The sequence below is a fragment of the Sinohyriopsis cumingii genome, chromosome 15, assembly GCF_028554795.1.
Source record: "Sinohyriopsis cumingii isolate HCF-2022 chromosome 15, ASM2855479v2, whole genome shotgun sequence".
NCBI lineage: Eukaryota > Metazoa > Mollusca > Bivalvia > Unionida > Unionidae > Sinohyriopsis > Sinohyriopsis cumingii.
Genome location: NC_142975.1, coordinates 91155826 through 91174845, shown reverse-complemented (window position 1 = coordinate 91174845; position 19020 = coordinate 91155826). Strand labels below are relative to the sequence as shown.

The following is a 19020-nucleotide window of genomic DNA, read 5'->3' as shown; positions in this document are numbered from 1 at the left end:
ACATGATTTAAGCACACTGCTAACTAAAATGACTGCTCCCTTGTGATAAAAAATCAGCCTGAATTAGGCTAAAGTACACTATACATAGCAGCTATTAAAATAGGGAAAATGAATTTTGCCAGACTAGACAATACCAGCTTCTGAAAGTGCAATGAATGAATTACCAAATATGTAAAATGTAAAAAAGTTATCGACTCTTTTTTATACAATTTACCTCTGAAGTTCAGGAAGTGAAAATGACCAAGTAGAGCTAGCACTTTTTTGAAAGGTTCACATCTGAAGTAAGACCAAGCTGTATACTCTATAACCCAGAGTACACCCATCAGTCATACATCAAAATAAAGGGAATTAAAGGTTCTTTGCATTATACCTAATATATACAAGGTCTTTTTTAAATAGCCAGTATAACCAATGAGGAAAGCCGGGGAAATTCTTTTTCTTTAAAATCTTAACCCTATGGAAAATGCGAAACTGTATAGCGCCACCAATAGCATTAAAGATAGTATCTTTAAAATCCACATTACATTACTGTAGCATATAGGTATGCCAACATTCTCTCCATTGTGCATGTTTTAAATGAAAACTACTTCACCTTACATACGTCACTCTCTCTAAAGTACATATTAATTGGTGAGCACCCCCATAATATCATTATAAGATCTGCATCTTTAAAAGCCATACCATAATAACATTGTAAGATCTGTCTTTAAAATCCATATCGTAATAGCATTGTAAGATCTGTGTCTTTACAATCCATATCGTAATAGCATTGTAAGATCTGTATCTTTAAAACCCATACCATAATTGCATTGTAAGATCTGTATCTGGGGGTGCTCACCAGTTATTATGTACTTTTGAGAGAGTGACATATGTAAGGTGAAGTTGGCATACCTCTGTGCTATATTAATGTAATGTGGATGATATTTCTTTGGATATTGTACTTTTGGAAATTGCACATGATATAAGCACACTGCTAACTAAAATAATTGCTTCCTTGTGCTAAAAAATCAGCCAGAATTAGTCTAAAGTACACTATACATAGCAGCTATTAAAATAGGGAAAATGAATTTTGCCAGACTTGACAATACCAGCTTCTGAAAGTGCAATGAATGAATTACCAAATATAAAAAATGTAAAAAAAAAGTGATTGGCTTTTTATATACAATTTACCTCTAAGTTCAGGAAGTGAAAATGACCAAGTGGAGCTAGTACTTTTTTGAAAGGTGTACATCTGGAGTAAGACCAAGCTGTACATTCTATAACCCATATTACACCCATCAATCATGCATGAAAATAAAGGGAATTAAAGGTTCTTTGAATTATACCTAAGATATACAAGGTCTTTTTTAAATAGCCAGTATAACCAGTGAGGAAAGCCAGGGAAATTCTTTTTCTTTTAAATTTTAACCCTATGCAAAATATGAAACTGTAGAGCGCAACCAATAGCATTTTAATTTCTGTATCTTTAAAATCCATACCATAATAGCATTGTAAGATCTGTGTCTTTACAATCCATATCGTAATAGCATTGTAAGATCTGTGTCTTTATAATCCATATCATAATAGCATTGTAAGATCTATGTCTTTACAATCCATACCATAATAGCATTATAACATTTGTATCTTTAAAATCCATACCATATTAGCATTGTAAGATCTGTGTCTTTACAATCTATATCGTAATAGCATTGTAAGATCTGTGTCTTTACAATCCATATCATAATAGCATTGTAAGATGTGTCTTTACAATCCATATCGTCATAGCATTGTAAGATCTGTGTCTTTACAATCCATATCGTCATAGCATTGTATGATCTGTGTCTTTACAATCCATATCATAATAGCATTTTAAGATCTGTGTCTTTACAATCCATATCATCATAGCATTGTATGATCTGTGTCTTTACAGTCCATATCGTAATAGCATTGTGAGATCTGTGTCTGATGAATTTTGACCCTGAAATATGCTAGAAAATTTAATACATATGTACATCACATTTAGTACTGACCATTTGACTGGTGGAAGGGGGAGAGAGAGGGTTATAATGCTGTGCTTACAAAATAAAACTGTCAACAGGGAGTTCTGAAATTTAATTTTGTAGGGCTTTCCTTGCTTGCTGATAGCGTATTGTTTCCTGATTCTCAGAAAATGTGTTGATACATTTTCCCTTGAAAAGGAATCATGCTCAAACACTATTTGAGTGACTGAAATAGTCATGTTTTGCATTTTAATATGTGGCATAAAATCCGACTTCAAAGAAATGTTGCCTAGTGTTTACAAACTTGTGAAATATCTTTCATACAGTTGGCCTAAACATTCTCATTCAAGGCAAGATTGATGTGTAAGAATGTTTGTTCTTCAGCACTGATCTTTTGGTTCATCTATGATTTATAATGACTTTGTTGTTCCACTTTGTGTTCTTTGCCTATGCAAATTAGGATCATTGGCAACGCCACAACAATCTTAAAAGAATTGACACATCACCCTAGCTATTGTAAGTCAATTAAATTATGTATGAATGGTGATTGTTTATAGTGTTTATACATAACAGACCACCTTACCTTTTAATTGTCTCTATGAAAATTAGCTGTATAAAATCCCCATGGATAGTTTTACATTAGCTTTAAACAAGACTGTTTATTATCTATACATGCTGCATGTTTTGGGCATTTCATTGAGGTCAGGGTGGTGGTGGCAGTTAAGATTCCTGAAAATAACAGGGTTTTTTAAGATCACTGAAAGTCATTTTTTTAAAACACAAGCATATCAATGAATTTGGTTGTTAAAGATTGTTTATTTAGCATGACACATTATATTATGACAGATATCTAAACTTAACAGAACATCATGGGCAGTAGAAGAGATAGAAGTTCTGTGGTGTGGGGGTGGAGTTGGAGGGAAGCAGCGCTAATCTTGTGAAATGGGTCATATTAAGCAAAAAATGCGCAGCAGTTGCTTATTGGATGGTCTGTTTGGTTATTGGATGGTCTATTTAGGTATTGGATGGTCTATACGGCCTGATCCTCAAATGGTATTGGTTAGCCAATCATATTTTGTATGGAAGTGAAGTATGTGTTGTTGGTATGTCAATATATATATATATATATATATATAGAGAGAGAGAGAGAGAGAGAGAGAGAGAGAGAGAGAGAGAGAGAGAGTGATAGACAGGCAGTGGAAGAGATTCAAGATATTACGTTGGAGAAAGTAATTGGAAAAGTGGAATGGTAAGACAGTTGTCTGCAGATATTGTAGATTGATTGCATTCTATTAACTTGGAAGAGGAAGAGGTATACAGGAAACTTTCCATATGAAGGGTAGATATATACAGTAATTATGTACAATTACTTTAGCTGTGATTTATTTTATACCTCTGAAGACCTGTCACCCCTGGCCCTATTCGTGACGTATCATCATTTTCATTAAAAGACAAAATGCACCTGCATATTTCCCTAATGAGCAGCATCACGCGGGACAGTTTAAGCCAGACTGAAACTCATTTGCTATGGTGAACCATATTTGATATTAATATGCTTCACTTGGACCACACATATTATGGACTATGATAAGCATACAAAGTTCACACTGGGCCGGACTAAATAGTCTGGCAGGCTGTTTCTGGCTGACAGGCTATATGTTTGAGTCATCATACTTAAAATTCTTACATGATGTTTGGAACACTTTGCATTTTACCATAAGCCATATTTAGAAAAGTAGTACTTTGCTTTAGGAACTTTTTTTTGGGTGAGAAATAAGTACTTATCATGATCATCATGAATATTCGTATGATCAGCTGATTTTTGGTGTCATATACTTTCATTTTAGGGTAATTATAAATCATCAAGAGATTTGCTGACAGAAAGTAGATAATGTATCTAATAATAAAGTAGATAAAGTATCTGATAATAAAGTAGATAATAAAGTAGATAATGTATCTAATAATAAAGTAGATAATGTATCTAATTTTGATAAAGAACACAAAATGCCTAAGAGACAGAGATTTTGTGGAATGAACCATGATATCATATATGTCCTTTGGGCCACAAAATAAGTAAACAATTGGACATTATTAGCTTTTAAATGCATGGTGTTATGAGTGTGGTAGGAAACATTTAGTGGTAATCCCTGGAACACTGAACTTGCAACTGGCCACATTGACCAGGCATGATGTCTGACAGGATCATCTCATGTGCTACTGTGATTCTAAATCTGTACTGAAGTTCAAGTTTAAGAAAAAAGTGAATGTAGTATACTGTGGTGCAAACAGATTAAATGAAAAGAGGTCAATAGAATATTGTCATCTTGTTATTCTTCCTATGTCTTAACAAATTTGTTATTTAAAGTGGAATGATTTAAGCTTGTTAAATAAATTAATGTGGAATTAATCTCTTCCTCATTTAGTTCTAGCTGTAGACAAAATTTAACAATGACATGTTATGCCCTCACTAACTGATGTTATTAACCTCTCTCTCTCATCCAGGGAATTCCCATCATTTTTCAAAACTGCCATTGTAAAGCCTCTGCTGAAGAAACCAAAACTCAACCATAATGATTTGAAAGAACTAACGCCCAGTTTCTAATCTTAGCAAAAGTTGTTCTATCTCAACTTGTATCTCATCTGAATTTAAACAGTCTTTTTAGCAATGTACAGTCTGCATAATGCCACAGTACTGAAACTTGTGACTCTTCTAAAAGTAGTTAAGGACATTCTTTCTTCTTTGGATAGTGGAAAGATTACAGTTGTGACACCCTCCTTAATTTGTCTGCAGCATTTGACACAATAGACCATGATATATTACTTCACATGATGTCCAACATGTATTTGACATTCATGATACAGCCTTAATGTGGTTCAAAAAGTCCTACTTGGTCAACAGGACACAAATTATATCCACAAATGCAATAGGCTCCAGCCCAGTTGATCAATGTTGTGATGTTCCACAGGGGTCTGTTCTTGGTTCTGTTCTCTTCATTCTTTATACTCAGCCACTCTCAAGTGTCATAGATCATCATCCAGTGTCTCACCAATTGTATGCTGATGACACCCAAATATACAAATCTAATCACCCAGCTGAATTTGATGCTACCATCCAAGGTGTAGAGAGGTGCATTTCTGATTTGAAATCATGAATGACATGTAACAAGCTGCAGATGAATGATGATAAAACTGAGGCCATTCTGATCACAACACAAAGACTTTCTCATTCACATCTTTACCTCAAATAATAAATATCAGCAACACCAACATTAAATTCACACAATCAGTATGAAACCTAGGTGTTACTCTGGACAGTAGTCTCACATTGCACCAACATGTCATGAACATATGCAAGGCTGCATATCTTGAGTTGAGACGCATCAGCTCCATTCGCAAATATCTTTCAGTTGATGCCACTAAAACACTTGTGTGTTCATTAGTACTTTCAAGACTGGACTATTGTAACTCAATTCTGTCTGGTTCATCTCAATATCTACTCCAAAAAGTTAAAAACACAGCTGCTCTGATCATACTTAGAGTACCACGATCAGAGCACACCTCCCCCTTGTACCCTACACTGGCTATCCGTTTGATCCAGAATCAAACAAAAAATTTGTTCTCTGTGCTACGTTTCAATGACAGACTCTAGTCCAACATACCTATCCGACTTCACCCATGTGTACACACCTGCAAGATACTTACACTCCTCTTCTAACAGTTGTATACTCATTATTCCCACTATGAAAACAAAGTCATATGGACAACGTTCTTTTGCATAGCAGGGCCCAGTAACTTGGAATGAATTGCCCACTGAACTTAGACACAAAGACACAGTGATCACATTCAGGAGTGCTCTCAAAACTCACTTCGACTGCAAGAACAAACTTAAAGACCTCAGGTTTCCCACCTTAAATATTTTCAGCATGTTTTCTGTTTTCTAATTTCATGGTGTTTGTTTTTTGTAATCATATCATTGTTTTCTAATGTTGTTAAGTACTTAATAAGAGCATCTAAAAGCTTACGCACCATACAAAGTCTTCATTATTATTATTATTATTATTGTTATTATTATTTGGTTATTATAGTTGTAGCTTGTGACATCACCATCACATTTATCATTGTTCTCATCTATCATAAATATTTATCCATTATAATAGTAATAAATGTCACATTGAAATCAGATGTTTGCATTGGCGACAGAACAGTATGCACATAATTCCTTGAATTATTGCAAGGAAAGAAAGAGTCTTGTTTTTAGGACTCTTTTTCTGTGACTCTGACTTCCAAGTTTGATTTCAGTGAAGGAGTCCTAGACTGAAACTTTAATAATTTTTTGGACAGTTGGAGAACCATGCTCTAGACAAAATATACATCCATCACCCACAAAGGAGAACAGAACTGTCCTAACCAGGGTCTTCTTAATAGAAATGGCTGACATGAGTCATATTTTCATTCTTCCTTAAGTGTTACAGTCTGACTATTTGATCTTAGACTCTCCCATTTAGGCGCAGGGAGGTAGAATAGGCCTGATGCACCCTTATGCTTATCACAAGAGGTAACCAATTGAGGTAATCATTTGCTCAGGATTTGTCTATTTTATGGCCTTTGTCTTTGCTTTGTCTACCTTTTTGGTTAATATAGTATTGTTTATCTATGATTGTGCTCATGAAACATACACACATACATACATACATACATACATACATACATACATACATACATACATACATACATACATAAACATGTACATACATACAGACATACAGACATACATACATACATACATACATACATATGTACATGCCTCTGCAAACACTTGTATATGCCTGACATATCCAGTGGTAATGGTATTTTGACAATGCAGTTGCCAAATAATCCTGTCAAATGGAATCTTTACTTTCCTAGCATTGCTGTAACAAAAAATACCATTGTAACATGGTTTGAACCGGCCGTTGTGACATACGGTTTAACTGTCGTTTATACAGTTCAATGCCTTAACAAAGTTTGGGAGTAGACCATTCGATTTCCTAGGAAAGAGAGGTGCCCAACAAGCAATTAAGTCATGTTTGAAAAAGACAATTGAAAGAACAGGCAGAATAATAGTAATTTAAATTTTAATGGTGTATTATACCTTTGGTTGTATCTAATTTGCAGCAGAAACAGTGAGCTTCAAGTATGCTTGCAAAAATGTAAACCTTTCCCCCCCACAACACAATAAATTATGCTGAATAGTTAGTGATATAGCTTAATGTAAAGATGAAGCTTGGAAATACAGTGTCAAATGCCACATGTACATAAGTGATTGAAGTTGAAGTCTGTGTTGAGGGAAAAAAAACAACTAAAGCAGCAATTATATAGTTGTGTACTGACCTGGAAAGATCAGATAAACTCACACTGTATACTGGAGTTAACTGGCCAAGGTAAGATGAAGGTAGAAAGAGGACAGATACTATCATAGCAGTTAAGAACTCGACAGCAGTTCATAATTTTCCTGAACTTTTATACATGTCTACATACATGTAGTACTGAAATTATTTTAACTCAGTTCATAACGATAAAGGGTAGCCCTGATCTGTCCAGTGATCTAAAGCACTCACCTGTAATAATCGCTGTCATCTCACCTCTTCTATATTGATTAATTTTGTCTCAGGTTTGGCGATTTGGGGTATGTGAAAAATCCACAACAACAACAACAACAACATAATTTTAACGCTTTTTCTTTCTTTTAATGCTTCAGAACTCAATAAATATCTATAGATTATCAACAGATTTTAGACCCCATGTAAGGCTGACTAAACTGAGTGTTGGCCATTTCCTGTGATGCCAGGCTAAAATTTCATCTTTTTTTTCAGATTGGCAGAGGAAAGGGAATCTCTTCTCAGTGCAGAATGAACTCTTTTATTCAGAAACTTGCTCGAAAGAAATATATAGACATCAGTCATGTGTCAGATACACAGCTTGCAAGATGCCTCAACACACTTGATCTCACAGCTCTTGGTGACTATTTTAGTTAATTATTCAATTTTCAATAAACATTTTTACTTTTTTATTTTTTATTGTAGTAAATCAGAGTTTTTCCATATTCTGTATTACTACACTGGATTATTTTCCTTCAGTTTTGATACTGAATTGCACCTGGAAGAAATTACTAGCTTTAGATAGGTGATCACTTATACCTTTGCACTTGCCATAATAAGGAATTGAACCATGGACCACAAAGAAGCAAAGAGAGCATGCTTGACTGCTGCACTTTAGTGATTCAATAAAACTGTATTTCAACTTTCTTTGAAGAATGTTTAGAAAATTAAAAATTATAAGAAATATTTATAAAGATTTAACTGAAGCTGGGAATTACACTCCAATTTTTGCTCCTAATGAATCCCTAATTTCTTGATTGTTTGTAAAAAAAATTTAATGTAACTCAGGGGACTTTGTAAAATAGGTCTGTGCAGCAGACCATATTGTCATGCTAACCAGTATGTATATGATTACTGGAATACTGCATCATCTCTGACCCTCCTGTATTGAAGATGCATTTTAGAAACAAATTTGTTTCGCACACAAGATAAAAGAAACATTTGCAACCCTATTCCATGGAGTTGTTTACCTGGTGTTATGTTGCTAACTGACAAGGCTTCAGAAGGTGAAATTTGATTTTGTGATGGAAGATATATTTTCTTTGTTCTCATTCTTATTACGAATACAGTGTTAAAAGTAACTGCAGATTGCATCAATAGTTTAATATACAGATATCCTGTTATACATTTTAGTATATTTTTTAACAATTTGTGTTTGAAGATAAATGAAGATAAATCTGCAACATGAAATCATTGGGTATTAGTTATTGCCAAATGAAAGTTAATTTATAATAAAAGTGAAATTCTAGGACTCTGCATGGAGTTTCTTTTTTATGTGATCAAGATCTCAGAGTTAAATTGTGAGCAACATTAATGAGGTGCATTTGCTTGACTGAGCGTCTTACCATCTATGGTTCTGATCAGATTTTTACAAATTTGATATGCTGGATTATTGTTTATGGTTCTAGTGGAATATCATGAGATTTAATGAAACCATGTGTACAGATTGCATGGTGAAACCATGTGTACAGATTGCATGGTGAAACCATGTGTACAGATTGAATGGTGCAAACTACTTGCCAGTACTTAGCTCAGCTGGCCAAATCATGTGTCATCCACTGTCTTTTTGTCCATCATGTGTCACCCACTGTCTTTTTGTCTGTCATGTTTCATCCACTGTCTTTTTGTCCATCATGTGTCACCCACTGTCTTTTTGTCTGTCATGTGTCATCCACTGTTTTTTTGTCCATCATGTGTCACCCACTGTCTTTTTGTCCATCATTTTTGCCCATCATGTGTCACCCACTGTCTTTTTGTCTATCATGTGTCATCCACTGTCTTTCTGTCCATCATGTGTCATCCACTGTCTTTTTGTCCATCATGTGTCACCCACTGTCTTTTTGTCCATCATGTGTCATCCACTGTCTTTTTGTCCATCATGTGTCATCCTCAGTCTTTTTGTCCATCATGTGTCACCCACTGTCTTTTTGTCCATCATGTGTCATCCACTGTCTTTTTGTCCATCATGTGTCACCCACTGTCTTTTTGTCCATCATGTGTCATCCGCTGTCTTTTTGTCCATCATGTGTCATCCACTGTCTTTTTGTCCATCATGTGTCATCCACTGTCTTTTTGTCCACAATTGTTTTGTTATTAATCTGTATTCCATGTTGAATTTCAATCAGACTCTGAATATGGGCTTATATCAACAACCATGATAATGAATTTGGTCCATGCATATTAATTATACATCTAATTGACTGAGTACTGGTTTTAAAATTAGGGTAGGTAGTTAGTTTTATTTATATTTTTTTTAAAAACAAAACACTATATATATTATAAGGACTAGTATATATAATGTACTAAGTCAGTGCTGTCCAACCTTTTTGACACCATGGGCCACTGAAAAATGCTTTTCTTGAAGCCAAGGGCCGCAGCAGAAAACTGAAAAGCAATGACTATATAGCTGCTCGAGCTCTGGTGGGCCATTTAAAATCAGCCTGTGGGTCACATGCGGGCCACGGGCTGTGGGTTGGATAGCACTGTACTAAGTGCTTCAAATACTGGCCTAAACAGGCTCAGTTAGATGCTCATATCAGTTTATGGAATGTTAAAAAAATGTTTTCTTTTAACCTGGGGGAAAAAAGTAGGGTAGGGAACAAAAAACATGGATGGTTGGCCAACTGGAAACACATATTTTTCTTTTTGGTCTTACCAAACTTTGTGGGTGGCTCACATGTGGATTTAAAAAGAATTCAACAAATTTTGGACTCAAAAGGCCAAAGGTCAAAATCACCTGGTGGAATATTAATGATTTCTGCATGGTAAGATTACTCATTAAGCATAAGGTGAGCATATAATGTGCTGTTTATCATACTATGTCTTCTGTTTAATTTCCTTTAGTCATTTTATTTATTTTTTCACTGTTAACTGCATAAAAAAATAATTCTGATCAAAGTTTGTACCAAAGGTCACCAGGTGGTATTTAGGAGTGATGTGTTATTTAGAAGTTGGTTTTTAACACTTATACCTTAGTCTACTCAAGATGAAAACTTATTGTATTTTAAATTTCAACAGGAATTGGAAGTACCCTTGGTGCTGGGATATATGTGGTAGCTGGGCAGGTTGCCAGGGAAACAGCTGGTCCCTCTGTCACCATCTCATTTCTCATTGCAGCTCTTGCCTCAGTCCTAGCAGGTATCTAATATACGCAAAAGCAAACTGCTTGGAATATTATTTTTATACCTTCATAATGGTAAAATGATTTTTTTTACAAAGATTATTTCACTGTGTGGTATATGATATTTTCTCAAGTCACAAACTTTTTCTTTACTCAACTATATGCATTAAGTATTACTTGTAGAATGCTGATACTAATTGAATATTGTGTAATGTGAGAAAATTGGATTCATGCAGATGATGATGTTGATAATAATAAATTATCAACATTTTTTAATAGTTTTACTCTTTCATAGCAGCACATTGGATATTAAAGACAGCATCATAAGGAATTTTCTTTGAATTTCAGGTCTTTGTTATGCTGAGTTTGGGGCCAGAGTTCCCAGAACTGGGTCAGCATATGTTTACAGCTATGTCACTGTGGGGGAGTTGATGGCTTTTGTCATAGGCTGGAATCTTATTTTAGAATATGTTATAGGTATGTTTTATTTTTTGTTGTGAGTTCTGATTTGAAATTGTAAAAGCAATTCATAGAACTGAAAAAGGACTATGTTTGAATTTGCTCCTCAATGCTTCCTATAGTCGAAAGCCCAACAAGTGTGTGGTATGGAACCACATCCATATGTACATGTCCTTTGTGGTTTTTTTTACGAAATACTTGCCACCTTTCTGGAGGCTTAATTTTTACACAGGTTGAAATCAAACTTGAGGTACAGGCTTGCATTGTCAAATTCTAGGACAAGTTTGATTATGAAAAACAACTTTGAATGTTAAATTTCTATTTGATTATGCAACTTGAATGACATTATTGTTTGTATTACTTGCAACTTGAATGACATTATTGTTTGTATTACTTACAACTTGAATGACATTATTGTTTGCATTACTTACAAAACTCACAAACTGTATGGCCTTATTAAGGATTATTAGCATAAAAGTAAAGTTTCACTGGCCTTTCAGATCAATTTATTTATCAGGGGAGACAACTCAAATGCACATGATTATATACAATAGTAGTTATTCCACATGCATATGTACTCGTGTCTACATGTTGATGCTGCTCTTTTTCTTCAGGTACTGCCAGTGTAGCTCGAGCCTGGAGTTCTTACTTTGACTCTCTAATTGACAACAAAATTCAGAACTACTTCAAGGAGAATGTTCCCATGAGTGTATCGGGGCTGTCTCCGTATCCAGATTTCTTTGCTTTAGGCATCACTTTACTGTTAACAGGTGGGTAAACCAGTCTGCACTTTATGCTTTTCAGTCATTTGTTTTGTGCATATTTATTACTATGGAACATGTTTGTAAGGATAGCATGGTTCTCATTGTTTCACCCCATTGCAATGAAAAGGTGACCATAAATAAGGGGTGGCCTGTCCTGAGGAGGACAAAATTATAAGAATATACTGTTTATGTTGCAGGCAGTTTGGTCTGTCATTGGAGACGGGTCTTTGTTGCATGAAAGAAAACAATTTATATCTGACTGACAATAGCAAAGTATATCTATTGGTTAACAAATTTCCATTCGGAATAAAACTTTTGATATGTTACATAAATTTTATATTGAATAGATTCCACTGTATTTGAATGTCTGGATGATTTCAGTCCTCAATTCATTAGAATATTTGTGCAGTTTTGTGGATTTTGGATGTTTGAGCAGATTTTGGTCTTTAATAAGTAGGTTCTGAATTATATCAGCTTAACTCTCAGTTGGAATGTATTGGTTTTTTGTGTGTTCCATGTTCTATTAATCATGGCCATTTTTAAAGCTGCCTCAAAAGCTGATGTTTATTATTTCATAACTACCCTTATTACTGACATCATATGGTCTTGATTATGTGTCATCACTGGTCACAGTTTATGTAGTAGCTGTCAAAACTAAATCATTTCTTCAGTCCTTTTCTTCTAAGGCAAAGGGAATAACATACAGAATTCAAAGAGCAGGCATTTAATTTGATTATTTGAATGTTGTATGATTTTATTATTAGCACCTATATTTCATCACGATAATCTATTTGCATATTTAGCTGCATATTCATCTGCTAAAAAAAAGTAACCAGTTTGGAATTGTATTACAGTAACCTCAAGGTTTCTTTCAGAGAGATGGCAAAGTTATTCAGTTTGCCTTGGAAAGAGACAGGGATACTCTGATTGGCTTAGTTCATCTCCTTTATCAGTTTGCCTTGGAAAGAGACAGGGATACTCTGATTGGCTTAATTCATTTCCTTTATCAGTTTGCTTTGGAAAGAGACAGGGATACTCTGATTGGCTTAATTCATCTTCTCTATCAGATTCTTCTTATATAAACTTAAGAGTTTATATATAGCCTTAGATTCAGTCCTCAGATTAGGGGGCTTTTAGTAAGGTGTCTCTAATTTTGAATACTGTTCAGGAAAGCTATAAATCTGACCCATCTTATAAACGAGGCAATTTTATTCTGAGGTATGTTCAAACAATGTTATAAGTGAAGCCATCTTGTCCTGAGGTATGTTCAAACAATGTTATAAGTGAAGCCATCTTGTCCTGAGGTATGTTCAAACAATGTTATAAGTAAAGCCATCTTGTCCTGAGGTATGTTCAAACAATGTTATAAGTGAAGCCATCTTGTCCTGAGGTATGTTCAAACAATGTTATAAGTGAAGCCATCTTGTCCTGAGGTATGTTCAAATGATGTTATAAGTAAGGTCATCTTGTGCTGAGGTATGTTCAAACAATGTTATAAGTGAAGCCATCTTGTCCTGAGGTATGTTCAAATGATGTTATAAGTAAGGTCATCTTGTGCTGGGGTATGTTCAAACAATGTTATAAGTGAAGCCATCTTGTCCTGAGGTATGTTCAAATGATGTTATAAGTAAGGTCATCTTGTCCTGAGGTATGTTCAAACAATGTTAAAAGTAAGGTCATCTTGTACTGAAATATAGTCCAACAGTGTTAGAAATGAGATAATCTTTATGCTAAAGTATGTTAAAATAATGTTTTTGAGTTAGTCCACATCATATAGATGTATTTTCAAACAATGTTATAATGAGACCACCTTACACTGAAGTATGTTCAAATAATGTTCAAAGTGAAGTGACCTTATACTGAAGTATGTTCAAATAATGTTCAGAGTGAAGTAACATTGTACTGATGTTCAAATAATGTTAAAAGCAAAATGACCTTGTACTAAAGTATGTTCAGATAATGTTAAAAGTGAAGTGACCTTATACTGAAGTATGTTCAAATAATGTTATAAGTGAAGTGACCTTGTATTGAAGTATGTTCAAATAATGTTAAAAGTGAAGTGACCTTGTACTAAAGTATGTTCAGATAATGTTAAAAGTGAAGTGACCTTATACTGAAGTATGTTCAAATAATGTTAAAGTGAAGTGACCTTGTACTGAAATATGTTCAAATAATGTTAAAGTGAAGTGACCTTGTACTGAAGTATGTTCAAATAATGTTAAAGTGAAGTGACCTTGTACTGAAGTGTGTTCGAATAATGTTAAAAGTGAAGTGACCTTGTACTGAAGTGTGTTCGAATAATGTTAAAGTGAAGTGACCTTGTACTGAAGTGTGTTCAGATAATGTTAAAGTGAAGTGACCTTGTACTGAAGTGTGTTCAGATAATGTTAAAGTGAAGTGACCTTGTACTGAAGTATGTTCAAATAATGTTAAAGTGAAGTGACCTTGTACTGAAGTATGTTCAAATAATGTTAAAGTGAAGTGACCTTGTACTGAAGTGTGTTCAGATAATGTTAAAGTGAAGTGACCTTGTACTGAAGTATGTTCAAATAATGTTAAAGTGAAGTGACCTTGTACTGAAGTATGTTCAAATAATGTTAAAGTGAAGTGACCTTGTACTGAAGTGTGTTCGAATAATGTTAAAGTGAAGTGACCTTGTACTGAAGTATGTTCAAATAATGTTAAAAGTGAAGTGACCTTGTACTGAAGTATGTTCAAATAATGTTAAAGTGAAGTGTCCTTGTACTGAAGTATGTTCAAAAATAATGTTAAAGTGACCTTGTACTGAAGTATGTTCAAATAATGTTAAAAGTGAAGTGACCTTGTACTGAAGTATGTTCAAATAATGTTAAAAGTGAAGTGACCTTGTACTGAAGTATGTTCAAATAATGTTAAAGTGACCTTGTACTGAAGTATGTTCAAATAATGTTAAAGTGTAGTGACCTTGTACTGAAGTATTTTCAAATAATGTTATAAGTGAAGTGACCTTGTATTGAAGTATGTTCAAATAATGTTATAAGTGAAGTGACCTTGTACTGAAGTATGTTCAAATAATGTTAAAAGTGTAGTGACCTTGTACTGAAGTATGTTCAAATAATGTTAAAAGTGAAGTGACGTTGTACTGAAGTATGTTCAAATAATGTTAAAAGTGAAGTGACCTTATACTGAAGTATGTTCAAATCATAAATAGAGTTAAGTATTATAATAGGAAGCATTGATCCCTTGCTGTTAATCCTATGTGGAAATAAGTGTTATAATAGGAATCATTGATCCCTTGCTGTTAATCCTATGTGAAAATAAGTGTTATAATAGGAATCATTGATCCCTTGCTGTTAATCCTAAGTGGAATCAAGTGTTATTATAGGAATCATTGATCCCTTGCTATTAATCCTAATTGAAATCAAACCTTATAGTAGGAATCATTGATCCCTTGCTGTTAATCTAAGTGGAATTAGGTGTTATAATAGGAATCATTGATCCAGTGCTGTTAATCCTAAGTAGAATCTAATTTAATTATAGGAGTCATTGATCCAGTGCTGTTAATCCTAAGAGGAATCAAGTGTAGTAATATGAATCATTGATTTCTTGCTGTTAATCCTAAGTGGAATCAAGTGTTATAATATGAATCATTAATCCATTGATGGCTATCCTAAGTGGAATCATTTGTAATAATTGGAATCATTGATCCCTTGCTGTTAACCCTAAGTGGAATTAAGTGTTATAATAGGAATCATTGATCTTTTGCTGTTAATCTAAGTGGAATCGAGTATTATAATAGGAATCATTGATCCCTTGATGTTAATACTAAGTGGAATCAAGTTTTCTAACAGGAATCATTGATCCCTTGCTGTTAATCCTAAGTGGAATAATAGGAATCATTGATTCATTGCTGTTTATCCTAAGTGGAATCAAGTGGAATAATTGGAACCATTGATCCCATGCTGTTAATTTAAGTGGAATCAAATGTTATAATAGGAATCTTTGATCCCTTGCTGTTAATCTTAAATGGAATCATGTGTAATAATAGGAATCATTGATCCATTGCTGTTAATACTAAGTGTATTCAAGTGTTCTAATAAGAATCATTGATACCTTGCTGTTAAATAATAGATAATAAGAATCATTGATCCCTTGTTGTTTATCCTATATGGAATTAAGTGTGTGTGTATGTGATTTAGATTTTTAATGTAGCTTTAACAATTTTCCAGTCATATCACTATGATGTCTGCAGTGTGGCAGTTTAAAGTGATGTCTAGCACTGGGGCATCATGCCACAGACATGTAGCATGATGTCCCACCCAGTCACATTATTCTGACACCAGGCCGACCAGTCCTAACACTAACCTCTTAATGCTGAGCACCAATCAAGGCAGCTGTTAATACCATTTTTAGAAGTCTTTGGTATGACTTGGCCAGAGATCAAACCCACGACCTCTCGCAATATGGAATTAAGTGTTATAATAGGAATCATTGATCCCTTGATGTTAATCCAATGTGGTATTAAGTGTTATAATAGGACTCATTGATCCCTTGCTATTAGTCCTATGTGGAATTAAGAGTTAAAGTAGGAATCATTGATCCCTTACTGTTAATCGTAAGTGGAATTACTGGTAGGGTGTTATAATTGGAATCATTGATCCCTTGCTGTTAGTCCTATGTGGAATCAAGTGTTATAATAGGAATCATTGATCCATTGCTGTTAATCCTAAGTGGATTCAAGTGTAATAATAGGAATCATTGATCCATTGCTGTTAATCCTAAGTGGAATCAGGTGTAATAATTGGAATCATCGATCCCTTGCTGTTAGTCCTAAGTGGAGTTAGGTGTTATATATATGAATCATTGATCCCTTGCTGTTAGTCCTAAGTGGAATTAGGTGTTATAATAGGAATCATTGATCCCTTGCTGTTAGTCCTAAATGGAATCAATGTTATAATAGGAATCATTGATCCTTTACTATTAATACTAAGTGGAATTAAGTGTTATAATAGGAATGATTGAATCCTTGCTTTATGCAGATATTTTGCCAAAGGTAATAGCTGGATCCTGACAGCGTTTTGAATTTTTATCTTAGCTTTAACAATTTTGCAGTCATACCTCTATGATGTCTGCAATGTGGCAGTTTATAGTGATGTCTCAGACATGTAGCATGATGTCCCACACATTCACATTATGCTGACACCAGACCAACCATTCCAAAGAATAACCTCTTAATGCTGAGGTCTTTGGAATGGCTCAAAAGAGGTTAAAACCTGCGACCTCTTGCATTCGAGGCCTGTATCCTGGTAGTGATCCCCTACTGTATGCCACATCAGTACAACATGGTGGATATAGTCATTGACAACATTACACTGTAATTGTAATGCTATATACAGGGTTATAAAATTCTTCAAAGTCAACTGACTGTAAAATTGAACTTGTCTCGGAGAGATTTCAGCTTGCATAACATATATGACAACAAGACATCAAAATTAAATTCAAAATATTATCATAAAGCCAATATAGAATGTTTAAAGAAAATCATATTTACATCAAACTTAAAACTTAGCCAAGCCAAATTTTAGTTTGTCTTGGGAGTGAGGTAAGCAGATTTCTGGAGTCCAGATATATATAATTTATCCCATTATAAGATGACCTCTTATAACAATACACTTTTATGGCTGCTGTGGACAGCATTATCGAGAGTGAGCTCTGTAAAATGTACCCCCTTAGAACATGACCATACATATAATACAATAAACTTGTGTGGCTTTGTTGAATAACAGTATACTGGGGGAGCACTGTATGATTTACCCTATTATTACTTAACCTTGTGTATAATTGAGTACAATTTTGTGGTTTCTTCGATTAAGGGTATAAAAAGGAAGCACTATGTAGAGTAACCAATATCAAGGTGACCTTGCGTATAGTACAGCTCATTGTTATGGTTCCTTTGAACATCATTATAGTCAGGAATCAAGGTATTTCTGCATTGCATGATCACATTACATTAGGATAACTTTCTTTGCTGCCTCTGATGGAAAAATATATATTTATTATATAGACAAAAGGAAGCAACTCTTACATGTTAACTCCCCTTCCTACCATTCTGGGTGGCTACCAATATACCTGGTTTAACCAGTTTTTATTTTTGCTGCCACTTGCTAGGATGTCCTCCAGACAATCCAGTTAAATTGTATAACTTCTAATTTATTCATCTATATTTCTTTTAGGTGATACAGGAAGTCAAGATGTTTTATTTGGTGTATATAACATTCTTGTGAAATCCATTGAATTTATTGATATTTTTGAGTTATTGTACCATTCATTATTGTCACATGAAAATTCAGTTGATTACATTCACTTTCACCAGAGAAATTTTCAGGCACTATACTTAAAAACTGTTACACTTCTAAGTCATTTTGAGAATGCGGTTTACATTATTTAAATTTACATACATATATTTATTTTTGTTATATGAACAGTGCTCCTCTTCATTATTATAGAGTTGACAATTAAATGCAGGGATTGTAAATGAGTTTAAGTCATGGAGGATAGACATGAGATGTGTTTACAATTGCTCATTACTTGGTATGAAATTACTTGGTCCAACCATAACATGCTCATTCTAAGTAGAGAACTGGCTGCATAAACAGTGGCCATTCCACTCAAGAAAGCACAACGTTTGACCCAGACATGAATGTGCCACTTTTGCTGGATTGGGTCGGGAAATTTTAGCTGGTGAAACAATAATCAAGTGTGGAAACACAGGGATCTCCTTTGCATATGTGTAAACAAATTGTCTCTTGTTGTGCTAATCTTACATTAGGACAGTTTTATCCCTTTATTTGAGCAATCCTCCTCCTATGGGGGTGACAAAAGATGCTCAGCATTTCCTCTGCCTATGGGGTGACACAGGATGCTCAGCATTTCCTCCACTTCCTCTAACATATTCACCTCATGTAGTATGATAAGGTAATGTATTTGATGAAGAATGCATATTATTTACTAAATTATGTTTCTCTGATAATACTCACCTGATCACATTGTGAAGATTCCTTCACACCCATCCCTGTAATGCA

The 19020-nt window shown here is 34.3% G+C and overlaps 1 protein-coding gene across 2 annotated transcripts in view; it reads left to right on the top strand.

The window, feature by feature from the left end:
• The window catches only part of LOC149782289 (high affinity cationic amino acid transporter 1-like), a 71427-nt gene that overhangs the window by 2133 nt on the left and 50274 nt on the right, over positions 1-19020 (top strand). For both annotated transcript variants that reach the window (XM_089933669.1, XM_089933670.1), the window contains exons 2-5: positions 7832-7976; positions 10634-10753; positions 11085-11213; positions 11810-11965. In XM_089933669.1, the coding sequence (XP_089789795.1) occupies positions 7868-7976; positions 10634-10753; positions 11085-11213; positions 11810-11965 (514 nt within the window). In that variant the 5' untranslated portion in view covers positions 7832-7867. The remainder of the gene's footprint in view (positions 1-7831; positions 7977-10633; positions 10754-11084; positions 11214-11809; positions 11966-19020) is intronic.